This window comes from Trachypithecus francoisi, unplaced genomic scaffold (genome assembly GCF_009764315.1).
Source record: "Trachypithecus francoisi isolate TF-2019V2 unplaced genomic scaffold, Tfra_2.0 Lachesis_group8, whole genome shotgun sequence".
In the NCBI taxonomy this organism is placed as follows: domain Eukaryota; kingdom Metazoa; phylum Chordata; class Mammalia; order Primates; family Cercopithecidae; genus Trachypithecus; species Trachypithecus francoisi.
The window spans coordinates 14,636,072-14,653,432 of NW_022681473.1; the positions used below are offsets into that span (position 1 = coordinate 14,636,072).

Genomic DNA, 17,361 nt, shown 5'->3' on the forward strand with positions numbered 1-17,361 from the left:
TCAATAAATTCGGTATTGAGGGAACGTACCTCAAAATAATAAGAGCTATTTACGACAAACCCACAGCTAATATCATACTGAATGGGCAAAAACTGGAAAAATTCCCTTTGAAAACTGGCACAAGACAGGGATGCCCTCTCTCACCACTCTTATTCAACATAGTGTTGGAAGTTCTGGCTAGGGCAATCAGGCAAGAGAAGGAAATCAAGGGCATCCAGTTAGGAAAAGAAGAAGTCAAATTGTCCCTGTTTGCAGATGACATGATTGTATATTTAGAAAACCCCATCGTCTCAGCCCAAAATCTCCTTAAGCTGATAAGCAACTTCAGCAAAGTCTCAGGATACAAAATTAATGTGCAAAAATCACAAGCATTCTTATACACCAGTAACAGACAAGCAGAGAGCCAAATCAGGAATCAACTTCCATTCACAATTGCTTCAAAGAGAATAAAATACCTAGGAATCCAGCTTACAAGGGATGTAAAGGACCTCTTCAAGGAGAACTACAAACCACTGCTCAGTGAAATCAAAGAGGACACAAACAAATGGAAGAACATACCATGCTCATGGATAGGAAGAATCAATATCGTGAAAATGGCCATACTGCCCAAGGTGATTTATAGATTCAATGCCATCCCCATCAAGCTACCAATGACTTTCTTCACAGAATTGGAAAAAACTGCTTTAAAGTTCATATGGAACCAAAAAAGAGCCCGCATTGCCAAGACAATCCTAGGTCAAAAGGACAAAGCTGGAGGCGTCACGCTACCTGACTTCAAACTATACTACAAGGCTACAGTAACCAAAACAGCATGGTACGGTACCACAACAGAGAAATAGACCAATGGAACAGAACAGAGTCCTCAGAAATAATACCACACATCTACAGCATCTGATCTTTGACAAACCTGACAAAACAAGAAATGGGGAAAGGATTCCCTATTTAATAAATGGTGCTGGGAAAATTGGCTAGCCATAAGTAGAAAGCTGAAACTGGATCCTTTCCTTACCCCTTATACGAAAATTAATTCAAGATGGATTAGAGACTTAAATGTTAGACCTAATACCATAAAAACCCTAGAAGAAAATCTAGGTAGTACCATTCAGGACATAGGCATGGGCAAGGACTTCATGTCTAAAACACCAAAAGCAACGGCAGCAAAAGCCAAAATTGACAAATGGGATCTAATTAAACTAAAGAGCTTCTGCACAGCAAAAGAAACTACCATCAGAGTGAACAGGCAACCTACAGAATGGGAGAAAATTTTTGCAACCTACTCATCTGACAAAGGGCTAATATCCAGAATCTACAAAGAACTCAAACAAATTTACAAGAAAAAAACAAACAACCCCATCAAAAAGTGGGGAAAGAATATGAACAGACATTTCTCAAAAGAAGACATCCATACAGCCAACAGACAAATGAAAAAATGCTCATCATCACTCGCCATCAGAGAAATGCAAATCAAAACCACAATGAGATACCATCTTACACCAGTTAGAATGGCAATCATTAAGAAGTCAGGAAACAATAGATGTTGGAGAGGATGTGGAGAAATAGGAACACTTTTACACTGTTGGTGGGATTGTAAACTAGTTCAACCATTATGGAAAACAGTATGGCGATTCCTCAAGGATCTAGAACTAGATGTACCATATGACCCAGCCATCCCACTACTGGGTATATACCCAAAGGATTATAAATTACTCTACTACAAAGACACATGCACACGTATGTTTATTGCGGCACTATTCACAATAGCAAAGACTTGGAATCAACCCAAATGTCCATCTGTGACAGACTGGATTAAGAAAATGTGGCACATATACACCATGGAATACTATGCAGCCATAAAAAAGGATGAGTTTGCGTCCTTTGTAGGGACATGGATGCAGCTGGAAACCATCATTCTTAGCAAACTATCACAAGAAGAGAAACCAAATACCGCATGTTCTCACTCATAGGTGGGAACTGAACAATGAGATCACTTGGACTCGGGAAGGGGAACATCACACACTGGGGCCTATCAGGGGGAGGGGGGAGGAGGGAGGGATTGCATTGGGGAGTTATACATGATATAAACGTTATGCACATGTACCCTAGAACTTAAAGTATAATAAAAAAAAAAAAAAAAAAAAAGAACTTGGCACTGTATAAAAGAAAACTGATCCAGAGGTAATCATATCCTGTTTCAGGTTTAAAAAATGTTACCCAAGATAAACAAACTTTTCTCAAGACTGGAGTTGCTGCTATGAAATATATGTAAACAATACCTGTACTACTTTACCTTATTCTCCTACCCATCTTCTGCACCTTTCAACTACCTCCCTTTGTCACTTACAACACCCTCCACCCCATTACGCAGAATTTCTGATGAATGTGGTAACATGGTGTTCAATCTATGAGGTAAAGGAACATTGTACTTATTCATTTCTTTATGACATGTTCGGGAAGACTGCGCCCAAAGAGGTGCTCAATATATGTATTTGTTGAATTAATGACCACTACATTTTCTACTCCTTTTGCTTCAAATTACCAGAATTAATCAGAATGAAAACACGAATTTAAGTTAAAAGGTGAACAACATTCGGCCGGGCGCGGTGGCTCATGCCTGTAATCCCAGGACTTTGGGAGGCCGAGGCGGGCGGATCAAGAGGTCGGGAGATCGAGACCATCCTGGCTAACACGGTGAAACCCCGTCTCTACTAAAATGCAAAAAATCAGCCGGGCACGGTTGCGGGCGCCTGTAGTCCCAGCTACTCAGGAGGCTGAGGCAGGAGAACAGCGTGAACCTGGGAGCGGAGCTTGCAGTGAGCCGAGATCGCGCCACTGTACTCCAGCCTGGGTGACAGAGCGAGACTCCGTCTCAAAAAAAAAAAAAGAAAAAAAAAGGTGAACAACATTCAATGTAATCTTATACTCCTTTCCAAACAGCTTACAGATCACCTGGATAGCTTATTAAATGTATATGCTGATTCAGCAGGTCTGAAGCAGGGCCTGAGATTCTGTATCTCTAATAAGAACCCAAGTGATGTCAATGCTGGTTGGTCTGTGTTCCATACTTTATATAGCAAGGTCTAAAAAATGCACAGTTCTAACTTAGGAAACTCTTAGCATCTCCCAGGTCATGTCCACATTTCCAGTTCCACAGCAGGACAAACCTGTGTGGGGCATCTATTTGCTAAATAAATCACATTTGCAAAAAAATGTCTGTATACACTAATTTGCAAAAGGAAAACTAACACCATAAATTGTATTAACCAAATACAAATATTTGAAATGGACTGAATTTATAAAAGTTCTTCATAGGCTTGTGATATTTAACTAAAACAATCAAAAGTGCTTGTCAGAAATAACTTTTCTATGGCAAAAAACAGTATTAACAGGGAGCAGAAGGAAGACAGAAATTGCAGTACCTATCAAGAAACAGAAATAACTGTTACTTGTGGAAATAACTCTGAAGAAACATGGTAAAAGAAAACTGTAGACTTTGGAGTGGTCAAGTTCAATCCTGGTATTGTGAAAAAGTCTACCATGTGCCAGGCTCTGTGTAGTCAATACCTTTTTATGTTATCTCATTTCATCCTTACAATAACTGATATTGGTATCCTTAATACACAGAGAAGGAAAAGTGAAAAGAGAAGTTAAGTAACTTGCCTACAGTAAATGAAGGAAATAATACATCTATCAGTATGACCTTGGGCAGGAGACATAATTCTACAACTAGAATTCCTAGACTTACTCTCCAAGATTGTTGAGAAGGTAATGTGTAATTATCAAGTGTCTGGCACATACTCAGTGGTATGCACCTAATTTGTTCCTATTAGGTACACTGCACTGAGACGGTCAGTGGTTACAAATAAATTGAATTTGAGTCTATTCTATAATACATATTGCAGACACTCAGCATCTCTTTTTGACAGTTCCTATGGGAGGTTACATGCAAATTCAACAGCTAGCCTTCACAGTTTCAATAGCAGCAGAGTATTATGCTTCTAAAAGCTAGCTATGTGACCATGGGCAGGTTACTTAATCCTGCAAAGCTTCTAGTTCCTTAGCTGTAAAATAAGATCAATAGAAACAAATTTAGTGGTGTTGAACAGACTGATTAGCAATAATATACATAAAGTATTTAGTCCACAGTTGATACAGAATGCTCAGTAAAAGATCATTATCCTGGTCATAGAAGTTCAAGAAGTCAAAGGATAAAAATTCAAAAGTCCTAGTTTGTCCATCCCTTGGAAAATTTATCTTACTACATTTTATTTTCACACCTTTTCCCCACACACTTGACTATAGAATCTTTTAAGATTTATGTTAGGAAAACGTTTTCATTACCAACATGCAAAAAAAAAAAAAAAAAAAACACCACAGTGCAATTACCTACTTGATAAACACATTTTAAAAGTACCTGTATGATGTTTGGCATGTCGCAGAAGTTGCTTCTGGAGCCTGAAGAGTCGTCCACAAGAGGGATGGGGACATACGTATTTCTTCTTCAGCAAATGCTGGTATTTAATGTGGTGCTAAAACAGGAGAAAGTGAAAGGGGCGAAAAAAAAAAAATCAAGGCTTCTTGAAAGTATTTGTCTTTGCTAAGTCAAAAGTACTGAAAGAAAACCAAATACTTAGATTTTGCATATGGATAGTGAGGGAGTATAATAAAATGGCTAAGAACACAGGCTATGGAAATATACAGACCTGGTTTCCAATCTGGGTCTGTCATTCACCAGCCTTTGTAATCTTAGGAGATAAATATTTCAAGCTCCAGTTCCCATTTGTAAAATGGAGATAACAATAACCATCTCAAAGTGTTGTTATGGGGTAAGAGATTTATATATTATACTGTGCTTTAGAGCAGCAAATGGCACACAGCAGAGGAGGAGCAGCTATTGTTATAACTGAACCACAATCCGTTAAGTAAGGCCTTAGTGTCAAGTTATACTTGTTGCTAAAGACCAAACAGGTATTTCCTAAGCAGTATTTCACTTTCATGTTTCCTGCCGGACCCAAATGTAAGTGGTACCTTTACTCATCAAAAATAATAATAATCTACTCAAAAAAAATAAAAACAAAACCTGAATTAAAAGTATTTTATTCATTCTACACAGTATCCAAGAAATCATAGGTTTGAGTTCTAATTTTACTTTTTTTCTAAATCGCTGTAAAATAAAATCTGTTATTGTGTCTTGGAATGTTGTTACAATCATCTCATATCAGAAGTATTTACACCACATTGGGAATTACTGTAATATTGAAAGATTCCAAGTAAAGTCCTCTATTTGGGCTCAGACTCTTAGTCATCATTTTTTTTTTTTTTTAACAGAAGATGCTATGAGTTTGGTTGTGTTCACCACAGTTCATGTGTTGGAAACTTAATCCCCAATGTGATAGTGTTGGAAGGCAGGACCTAATGGGAGGTGCTTAGGTCTTAAGGGCTCTACCCTTATATAAACGGGTTGATGCTATCATTGGAGTGGATTTGTTACAAAAGCAAGTTCAACCCATTCTTGCCCTTCCACCATGGGCTGACACAGTTAAAAGGCCCTTGTTAGATGTGGGCACCATGCTCTTGGACTTTCCAGTCTCCAGAACCACGAGATAATAAATAAATGTATGTTCTCTGTAGATTACCTAGTCTCAGGTATTCTATTATAGCAGCACAAATGGACTAATAACGATTAACCCATTTATGCCGGAGGTTGCAAATGTTTTTTGTGAAAAATCAGACCTTGGTGATGATCTTGAGCAGTAGGATTTAAATAACTTGCCCAAGCTTAGCATTCTAATAATGGAACACTAGGCATAAATGGGTTAAAGTCATTTTATGTTTAAAGAAAGACTTTTCTTGATATTATATGTCAATGATAAAGCCTACACAAGCCAATAAAGTCTCGTGGTGCAAGAACAACTAATGGAACACAACCTGAAAGGCTCTTATATAACAACTTCACTGACCTGCAAATAGCGAGGGTGGGCAAGGACAGTTCCACATCCTTCCATCTCACAACGGACATACTGGATTGGAGGCTTTTTTCTATTATCAAAATGCAGAAGAAAAGTTAGCAAAAGAAAAGTGGCACTCTGCACAGTAACCTTTGACTCAAACTGTGCTATAGGGAATAGCTATTTTATAGTAGGAAGAAGTAAAATCTCTTACTGCTATATAGATTACACAGAATTTGTATTAGAAGTAACCAAGAATTAGCAAATATTTGACAGAATTAAAAAGTAACACAAATAAACTAATAATACCCCAAAAGGTAAAGTATTAAGACTGTTGGAAATTTCAAGATCTTACAATGAAAATAAGATACCTGTGCATCTAGGATATTAGTGAAGTTGCTTTTGTGAAATTTTTAAATGGTCATTCCTGCAGGATTATCATGAAGTCTAAATACGTAAGGAAAGTGCCTGGTATTGGAATAAGGTGCAAAACAGTAGGGGTAAAAATTCCTCACCTCCTTTTGGGTAAACGTGGACTTTTGTCATCTTTTCGTCTTCTTCCTCTCCTATAATTGAAGACAGGGTAACAGTAGACATATTCTGAATCAAAACTTAAGAGTGAAGGCTGGCTGAAGACACACACACACACACACACACACACACACACACACACACGGTCAAAGAACAAGTGGCAAAAGAAAACCAAGAATACATAAAGTCAAAGACATATCTGGCAAATCAAGCAAGATTTTACTCTGATGTAATTTCACTTTCAAATCAGTCTGTAAGACAGATTAAATATATACCTCCATAAACTATGCAATACTATGAAAGACTTAGATAAATCTCAATGCGTTACTTTTAGAGTTGCTACCACGTATCATCTAAAAGTCCTAAGAATAAAACATACTTTCTCCTTGCAATAGAACTAAAAAACCTAAACATTTTTTACTAAGAGTCTCTCCAGTGAAATTCAGCTGCTTGAGGCCAAATTTTTTTAAGTTAAAAAAATACATATTTTGAAGCATGTGTATGTCAACATCCTTCCTCACACTCCCACTCTATTTTCCACTAGTGGTTTCAAAATCTGTTAGATTTCCATTTTTAATAATAATTGTCTACTCACTTCCTCGGAGGTTCCTCATCCTCTCTAATTTCATTCTCCTCTTCTTTCACCTCCACCTCTACTTCCACTTTAATTTCCTTTTTCTCCTTCTCTTCTTTTACCTTCCCTGATTTTCTCCGTGGCTTTGGGGTTTCCCTGAAAACACAAATGCATTTCAACACTAGGCAAAAGATCTTTTCAAGGAAGACTATGACAACAAATTAAAGCTTAGAGTTATCACTGATTTGTTATAAAACTACTCTCCTCAGTTCATGAAATGTGATTTCTTACCAATCATCCTCACATGCGTAGTAATGATCTAAATATACGTATACGATGTTCATGGAATGAACCCTTCCCAGACTAAAGATGACTATAAATCAAATCTCACTACAATTGTAAAGAGAAACGAGACAATAAGTTAAAAAAAATTCTAAGTATTCAGGCTATTCATGATACCTTGTTGAGATAAAACATGCAGACTCATAAAAACATATATAATCAAAATAAAGTTCTACAAATGGGAGAGAGGATTATATCAGCATATGGTAAGATGTTAGACTTACAACAGAAATGCGTAATTACTCATTTAAAATTAATTCTACACTCATTAGTTTGGCAATAGACAAAAGCATTCAACAATGCTTTCCTACTTATATTTCATTGACATGTCTAGAGTAAAATCTGAGACATGCCTTTCTAAGTGGGGTTTGTAGGTCTCATCTCTTGGGTCATCTTTGAATGGTATCTCCTCTTCACTGATTAACATCTCTTCTTCCTCCTCCTCTTCCTCTTCACTACTAAAAAATAAGTAAATAGAAATGAGACATTCTGGTTGTAAGGATCATGTCTGAGGAGATTTTATTTGGTAATTTATTAAGAGGTAGCCAAAAACTGATAAAGTCATCTAGCATTTTCATCCTAATGACCTAATTGGACTGAAATCTAGCGGCTTTATCACAAAGAATAATAATTGAAACTAAAAAGACATAAATCGTAGCTAAAGACAGGGTGATGACAACTCAATGGCATTAAAAGTTAAGAAACAACTGACTTTGTAATACTGTCTGGTGATCTGCTGTATCGAAAGACCTATTAACAGATAAATCACAACACAAAAGATTCCACTGAAATATCAAATCCTTGGCCAAAACACCCATATTTCACATGAGTTCCTACCATGGAGTACGTCCAAACACATAAGGTACTCAAGACATGATTTCTAAGCTATGTAAGCAGATTACATGGTTTAAGTTCTAATTAAGCTCAACATGGAATCTAAATGCAGTATCAAAACTGATGTTAATTTCTCTTACAGTTCAAAATTGTTTCAAATGGAAGCAACTTCTGAATCATTTAATGTGACTATGTTATTTCCCCAAAGGTTTAAAAATGAAATATTAATATTTTTTTACCTAATGCCACCTGGAGACTGATGCTCTTCTCCAACATCTAGAAAAACAAAGACAAAACAAAATTTTATTAGTGTAGATATGATATTTTCTCTCTGCAGTCAAGAAATGAAAATCAAATTACTGCATGGCGTAATTACACAAAAGCAGAATATCTGCAAATTGTTCAAAGAAATACTACCTAAACCATCACACCTGCCCCTGACAGTTAAGCTGTTAAGGCAAATGTTCAACATTACATTTAAAATATAACAGCAACTAGTTAGTAAACACCATATTCTAGTTGCAATGTACCATAATCAAGTTGGTCTGTATTTGGTTCTGACTTGCAAATGAGTTGCAATGAACCAGTCTTGGACCGAGAGCTTCGGGTGTTCTCTGTATCACGATGGCGAGAAACAGATGTCCTACTACTACGCCAGCCCCGGCTAGGTCTAGATGTAGCAATAGAAACTTCCTGAGGGAGGGCAGAATCGTCTTCTTCCTCTTTTTCTTCCTTGGGATCTAAATTAAAAGACATACCATTCTCTTTAAGTTTACGGTTAACCAATAAGCATCCCTGTATGTCTACTAATTGTAAATACAGTTACTTGAAGATAAATTAAGTATTTTCAAAGGAAAAAGAACCTAAGACTTTTACTGAAATAATAAAAAAGAAGAAAATTAGATAACTTATCCTTAATGTCATTATGCTAAATAAATTACTTCATGTTGCAAAGTAATAATTTTATACTGTCTTATCTTCTAAAAAATGCAATGTTAACTATGCAAAATACACTTAAGTAATTGGATTCATGAAATTCTACCTTTTAGATCTAAGTTAAAAGAAACTAAATTAATTAGTCCCAAAAAGATGACCAGAACTACAGAGGCACCAAAAAGAACAAACCATAGATCTAGATGTTATTTACAATCAAACAAGTCTATAACAAATTACTGAAGAGGAATTCCTAACAGGAGTACTTTTCACTCTAATCAAGAGTTTTTCTTAAAATCACACTGTAAATTTGAACTAATCTATAGAGCAATTGAATGGTAAAGTCCAGCTCTGGTACTATTCTGTTTCAGTTGTCCTATAAGACACTGTGTACAGGCGAACACACAAAATCTGTTATTGGTATCCTATATTTTGTCATGCTTTAAGGGTGAATGAAGTATGGTAGGTCATCCTCTCTTGAGCCGTAAGTAATAAAAAGTTAACCTCAGAAACTGGCTTTCATACCTGGAGTAGTTAATTACTTAGACCTATATAAAAAAAAAAGTACATGAGAAGTGAGCCCATTTTAACAATACAAGATTCTTTAATAAACTTAGAATGGGAAAGGCCCAATAATAAAACATAATTTCAAGTCATAAGATACACATAAAAACAATTTTCCACATGGCAAAATACACCATACACAAAGTCTAACAACCCAATAGAAAAATAGGAACTAACAGGCTGGGCACAGTGGCTCATGCCTGTAATCCCCGCACTTTGGGTGGCCAAGGTGGGCAGATCACAAGGTCAGGAGTTCATGACCAGCCTGGCCAACATGGTGAAACCCCGTCTCTACTAAAGATAGAAAAATTAGCCAGGCGTGGTGGTGCACACCTGTAATCCCAGCTTCTGGGGAGGCTGAGGCAGGAGAATTGCTTGAACCCGGGAGGCAGAGGTTGTAGTGAGCTGAGATGGCGCCACTGCACTCCAGCCTCGGCAAAACAGCAAGACTCCGTCAAAAAAAAAAAAAAAAAAAAAGAAAAGGAAAAAAAGAAAAGAAAAATAGGAATGAAAAACAAAAACAAAAGCTCAATCCACTCAGAACAAGAGAGACTCAAATGAAAACAATAGCAAGACACCATTTTTCATGTATTATACTGGGGATGATCATATATGACAATATACTGTATTTGACAACATACTCTAACACACAGATGATAATGTATTAGCAAAACCTCCATGCAGAACAATTGACAATGTACATCAAAATTATAAATGTATACACCTTTCCACATGATGTTCAACTATTAGAAATTTATCCTACAAAATGACAATCATACTTATAAATGACTAATGTATAGCACTGTTTTAAGTAGTAGAAGAGTAGAAAACTAAACGTTCAAAGAGGGATTGATTTCACAAATAATGTGTACATATGTAAGATATATATATATGTAAGATATATACAAATATATAACTTATGAAACCAATCCCCCTTTGAACGTTTAGTTTTCTACTCTTCTACTACTTAAAAACAGTGCTATACATTAGTCATTACAGTATGTGTGAGTGTGTGTGTATATATATATCTTACATACTATAACATTTCTGGAAAGAGATACAAGAAATTCATAAGTACTGGTTACTTCCAGAGAAGGTCCAAAAATATGGGTAGCAATTTCACCTTTAAGTATAAGTCCTGGAAATATAAACTACCACATGGAGGTTAACTGTAGCATGTTTATAATAGCAAAGAACAGAAACAACCTAACCCTCTGTCAAAGATAAAGTGCTTAAATAAACCATGATACTTTACTATGATGGAATACTAAATAGAGGTAGGTTTCTGTTAAAAATGACATGGAATTATCAGCAAAAATATTGTTAAATGTATAAAAAAGACACAAAACTATATATACAGTATGGCAACACTTTTGCTTAACATTAAAAAATAGTTTACTATGGAGCAATGTGGTAACTATAGGCTATTTTAGCTTTAACTACACTGAAAGTTTTATGAGAATATACTGAAGTAATGAAATTAGTTTGAAACACAGAGATAAACAGCAGTGTGAACAGTTCTAAACAACCATCAAAATCAGTTGTGCATTTCCTTTCAGCTGCCTTTTCCATTCATTGTTATCACCCTCCTATCTGAGCTATTTTAATAGAAAAAATAAAAAAAAAAACATTAATAGAGGTGAAAATACCTCAAACGCCATTCAGTCTAAGCACAATCCATTAAGTTTTACCCATAAAGTATCTAGAAGACCAAAGAAGAAGCTTATTCAAAATCACAAGGTTAGCTAAGGACACCTAGATTTAGAAATCATATTTTGAGATTAATAATGAAGGACTTTTATATGTAGGTCATGACTACTTTTAAAACAATTTCATCAAAGGGAACAATTCAACACCATCTATGAAGTATTACAACATTTAACAATAGAAACATCTTTTTTTTCCTTAACGCAACTGTACCGAGTTGGACTTTGAACCCACTCCATAACCTCCTGTCCTCAACAAAGCTCTTTTCTTCTTCATGATGAAAGGATGGTATGCCCACAACTTCCTATACTGTGGATTTTATACTCATTGGATAAATGATGCCAATTTGATAACAATAGCTTACCATTATGAATAAAGCATAATAGCCTCTCTTATTCTTATTGAATACTACCGCCCCCATCACCTAAAAATCTAGTCTTAAAAAAAAAAAAAATCACTCTGTCAGAGATGACAGCAAAAATGTCCCTCCGCAGAAATAAACACATACCATGAACAAAAACTGTCAGAATCAACTTTGTGGAAACTATGGACAATAGTTAAAGGTTATAAAAGCCCAAGGAGCAATGAATTAAGAAAAACGTGAGTCAAGACGTTTAAGGAGATCTGTCAAATTGCTCGATGAATATAAGCTAAAGGACCAGAGGCTTCAGAGACCACCGAGACCGAAGGAGGAGCTAAACTTTAGGTACTCATGGACATAAAGATGGCAACAACAGAAACTGGAGATTACTGGGGGGGAGGTTGAAAAACTATTGGGTACCATGCTCAGTACCTGCATGATGGGATCATTTGTACCCTAAATCTCCTATCATACAATATGCCCCAGTAACAAACCTGCACGTGTACCCCCGTATCTAAAATAAAAGTTGTTAAAAAAAAAAAGAAAAAAAAAATGTTTAAAGAACTAAAGAAAATCAGAGCTAAAGAAAAGCATTAACAAAGTACTAAAGGAAATCAGAAGAATTATGTCTCAATGAAAACAGAACATCAATAAAAAGATAACTGTAAAAAGACACCAAGAGAGGCCAGGTACAGTGGCTCACACCTGTAATCCCAGCACTCTGGGAGGCCAAGGCAGGCGGATCACCTGAGGTCAGGGGTTCGAGATCAACCTGGACAACATGGTGAAACCATGCCTCTACTAAAAATACAAAAATTAGCTGGGTATAGCAGCGTGTCCCTGCAATCTCAGCTACTTGGGAGGCTGAGGTAGGAGAATCACTTGAACCCAGGAGGTGGAGGTTGCAGTGAGCCAAGATAACACCATTGCAATCCAGCATGGGCAACAAGAGTGAAACTCCATCTCAAAAAAAAGGAAAGGAACTAAGGGAAAAAAATTCTGGAGCTGAGAAGTGTAATAACTGAAATCAAAAATTCACTGCAGACTTGAAAAAGAAGAATCGGTGAACTTTAAGCTAGGCCAACAGAGATGATCCAGTATGAATATAAAGAAAAAAAGAATAAAGAAAAATAAAGCCCAGCAGATCGTTTAGACAACCATTAAGCATGTCAAGAGATGCATAATAAGATCTGCAGAAGGAGAGGAGAAAATGAACAGAAAGAATATTTGAAAAACTACTGGGGAAAAAAAGTCTATACAAACAGGAACTTTACCTAACTCCTAGGAGGATAAATGAAAGAGATCCGCCCCCAGACACATTATTATCAATTGGTAGAAAGACAAATACAAAGAACCATAAAAACAGCAAGAAGTGACTCATCAGCAACAAGGAATGCTCAACAAGATTAACAGCGTATTTCTCATCAGAAACCATGGAAGTCAGAGGGCAGTGTGATAACAAAGTGACGATAGGAAAAAAAATCGTCAGGCAAGAATTCTATTGCTGCCAGAACTATTCTTTAAAAACGAAGTTCATGAAATTAAGACATTACCAGAAAATCAAAAACAGCTTATCACTAGTAGATCTGCCCTATAACAAATGCCACCAGGAATCCTCTAAGATGAAATTAAAGGACACTAGAGAGCACTGAAAGCCATAAATTAAAACACTAGCAAAGATAATTACGGAGGCAAAAATACGATATTATACTTTCGATTTGTAACTCCTTTTTCTCCCTACATGATTTGAAAGACAAATGTATAAAATAACAATTATAAATTTATGTTAATAGGCATTTGACATCAAAACATACACTTTGCAACAATAACATAAATGGTGAGGCACAGAATGGTACAGAGCAGAGATATGTTCACTACTGAAGCTAAATTGGCATTAAACTAGATAAAGTTTGAAGTACTAAATGCAATCCTCAGGTAACCACTAAGAACATAAAAATACACAGAAAATGAAAAGAGACAACAGTACACTGCTATGTATCTGCAACACAAAGAAGGAAATACAAAGAAAATTAAGATCAAAATAAAAGATATTAAGACAGGTAGAAAACACAAAGCAAAATGGTAGGCCATTCTTATCAATAATTTATATATTACTGTGATATACAGTAATATATATATAAACTGTGAAATTAAAAGGTACATATTAGCAGAATGGATAAACAAAAAATACAACCAATCTACAGTCTGTCTACAAGAAACTCAGGTTAGACCTGGGTGTCCAATCTTTTGGCTTCTCTGGGCCACACTGGAAGAAGATGACATGTCGTGGGCCACACATAAAATACACTAATGATAGCTGATAAGATAACAAAATTTTAAAAAGATCTCATACTGTGTAAGAAAGTTTACGATTTTGTGTTGGGACACATTCAAAGCCCTCCTGAGCCACATTCAGACTGCGGGATATAGATTAGATAAGTTTGCTTTAGATCCAAAGACACAAACAGGTTCAAAGTAAAAGAATGGATCAAGATATTACATGCAAAAAGAAAGAAAGAGAGAGCTGAAATAATGTATTAGTCTACCAGGGCTGCTCTACCAAATCACAACAAACTGGGATGTCTTAACAGAAATCTATTCTCCCATACCTCTGGAGGATAAAAGTCCAAAATCAACACAATTCACAGACCACATTCCCTCTGAGACTCTGGGAAGAATCATTCCTTGCCTCTTCCTAGCTTTTGGTGGTGGTCAACAACTTGGCTTATAGCTGCTAAAAAACTTCAATTCTATCTCCATCATCACATGGTGCTTCCTCCTGTCCCATGTGTCTCGCTTATTCTTATAAGGACATCAGTCATAGTGGATTAGGGCCCATTCTAATACAGAATAACGCCATCATAACTTGATTACATCTGCAAAGATTCTATTTCCAAATAAGTTTATATTCACAGGTACTAAGGGCTAGGACCTCAACACATTTTTGGGGGGTAAAATTCAACCCATAGTGGTCGGTACCTTCTGGTTCCCTAAAATTTATGTCCTTCCAATGTGCAAAAGACATTCACCTAATCCCAACCTCCCAGAGTCTTAACCCATTCCAGTACCAACTCTAAATCCAAAACAATACCTAAAAATCATCAACTCAAAAGTGATCAAATATCATCACCTAGATCAGCTATGAATGAGACTCGGGGTATGGTCCACTCTACAGCAAAATTCTTCTCCATCTATGGAGCTGAGTCCAAAAAACAATGGTGGGACAGTTATAGATTAGGTATCTCCATATCAAAAGGAAGAAAAGACAAGGGGGGAAAAAAGGGTCAGGGTCAGGGGTCCCAGGTTAGTCCAAAACCTAGCAAACAGCATTAGACTTTTAGACCTAAGAATAAGCCTTTGTGGATAATGATTTGTACTCCGAGCCCACTGGGGAAACAGCCCCACCATTGTGGCTCCAGGAAGTCTAATACATTCAGGACCCAGCATTTGCAGCTCTACCCTCAGCATCATTCTTCTTTAATTCCATTTTGTCTCTGTCCCATTCAGTCCAGCCTGGCAGTGTTTCTGCTGTTACAACATTCTCAAAAACTTTGTCAGTCTTTCATGAAATTCAGGGGGTCGAAGCCATCAAATGAGGGTCCTCCACAGATCTTTCCTGAAAAAGTGCATGTCTATTCTGGGAACTGCTGAGACGGCTGATTCGATCCACAAGTTATATACCAAGTCTCTTTAGAGAATAGCTGTCCAGTCACAGCCTTGGTCCTGTACCACAATACACTATCTGGACGACTAAAAAGTTTCCAAATTATCAAGTGCTGACTCCTTTTTGCTAAACAATTCATTCCTCAATTTATATCTTTCCTCTCACATACTAGTATACAAACAAGAAGAAACAAAGTTTTATCTTCTACACATTGCCTGTAAATCTACTCAGCTAAATATCCAAGTTCATTGCTTAACCAATGATAGAACACAATTCAGTTAAGTTCTCTGCAACTTTATAACAAGGATCACCTTTTCTCCACTGTACAACAACATGTTAATCATTTCCTTCTAAGGCCTCATCAGACTGTCTTTAATGCTCATATTTCTGTTGACCATCTCTTCAAGGAAATCTAGACTCTCCTCTCCTCTTTTCTTTTTGAGACAGAGTTTCACTCTTGCTGCCCAGGTTGGAGTGCAACAGCGCAATCTTGGCTCATGGCAACCATCGCCTCCCAGGTTCAAGCAATTCTCCTGCCTCAGCCTTCCCAGTATAGCTGGGATTACAGGCATGTGCCACACCTCAAAATACTCCAAGACAATATCCATTACCCAATCCCAAAGCTATGCCAACATTTTTAGGTACTTTTTTATAGCCCACTTCCAATACCAAAATGTGTTAGTTTCCTAGGACTGCCATAACAAATTACCACAAAAGCCTATTTACTACAGAGACCCTATTTATCAATGTTCCATTCACAGGTACCTGAGTTAAGACTTCAACATTTTTTGAGGAAAGCAATTTAACTCATAAGGGTGGCCCTACTAATATCAGGCAAAATTCACTTCAACAACTGTTACAAAACACAAAGAACATTATACATTAATGAGAGGGTCAATCAATCTAGAAAATAAATATAAACCTATACATAGCTAACACAGGCCCCCTCTCCCTCTCAAGATGTATCAACACATAACATATATAGCAAAGATGTACAGAATTGAAGAGAAACAGGTAATACCACAATCACAAAAATGGAGACATCAGTACCCCACTTTCAACAACAGAACCAAATACCAGTCAGAAGTTTGATAAGGAAATACAGAACTCAAGCACTATTAAAAAATCAGACATATTAGAACTAGACATAATATTAAAAAACAAACATTGGGCTAGGCGCAGTGGCTCACACCTGTAATCCCAACACTTTGGGAGGCTGAGGCAGGCAGATCACCTGAGATCGGGAGTTCGACATCAGCTTGGCCAACATGGCGAAACCCTGTCTCTACTAAGAATACAAAAATTAGCCGGGCATGGTGGCGTGTGCCCGTAGTCCCAGCCACTCGAGGAGGCTGAGGCAGGAAAATTGCTTGAACCCACGAGGTAGAGGTTGCAGTGAGCCAAGATCACATCGCTGCACTCCAGCCTGGGTGATAGAGTGAGACTCCATCTCGGGGGTGGGGCAGGGGGAATCAGACATATTGAAAAGTCTCAATAAATTTCAAAAATGGCTGCAGTCATATAAAGTACGTTCTCTGACCACAATGGAATGAAACTAGAAATCAGTATCAGAAGGAAAACTAGAAAACTCATACTTAGAGATGACTAAAAATGAAAACAAAATATCCCAAAACCTAGGGGATGCAGTGAAAGCAGTTCTCAGAGGAAAATTTCTAGATATAAATGCCTACATTAAAATAGAAAAAGAAAATTGCATGCCTGAGTCAATAACCTAACATCATCCCCATAAGAGCTAGGAAAAAAGGAGCAGAGTAAACCTAAAGCTAGCAGAATAAAGTAAATAAGTTAGTTATTTGACAAGATAACAAAATCAACAAACTTTTGGTTAATAAGAGAAGACCCAAATTACTAAAACCAGAAATGAAAATGGGACACTATCACTGAA

At 36.8% G+C, this 17,361-nt stretch overlaps 1 protein-coding gene across 2 annotated transcripts in view; it reads right to left on the reverse strand.

Moving 5' to 3' along the window:
• Positions 1-17,361, reverse strand: part of ZFP91 (ZFP91 zinc finger protein, atypical E3 ubiquitin ligase) — a 51,086-nt gene that overhangs the window by 8,675 nt on the left and 25,050 nt on the right. Inside the window, exons 3-9 of one of the 2 annotated variants that reach the window (XM_033206884.1) lie at positions 8,757-8,966; positions 8,466-8,502; positions 7,746-7,847; positions 7,072-7,206; positions 6,461-6,511; positions 5,958-6,036; positions 4,412-4,526 (exon numbers count right to left, since the gene is read on the reverse strand). In XM_033206884.1, coding sequence (XP_033062775.1) covers positions 4,412-4,526; positions 5,958-6,036; positions 6,461-6,511; positions 7,072-7,206; positions 7,746-7,847; positions 8,466-8,502; positions 8,757-8,966 — 729 coding nt within the window. Of the gene's footprint in view, positions 1-4,411; positions 4,527-5,957; positions 6,037-6,460; positions 6,512-7,071; positions 7,207-7,745; positions 7,851-8,465; positions 8,503-8,756; positions 8,967-17,361 lie in introns of both variants that reach the window. The other variant, XM_033206883.1, reaches the window with a different exon arrangement.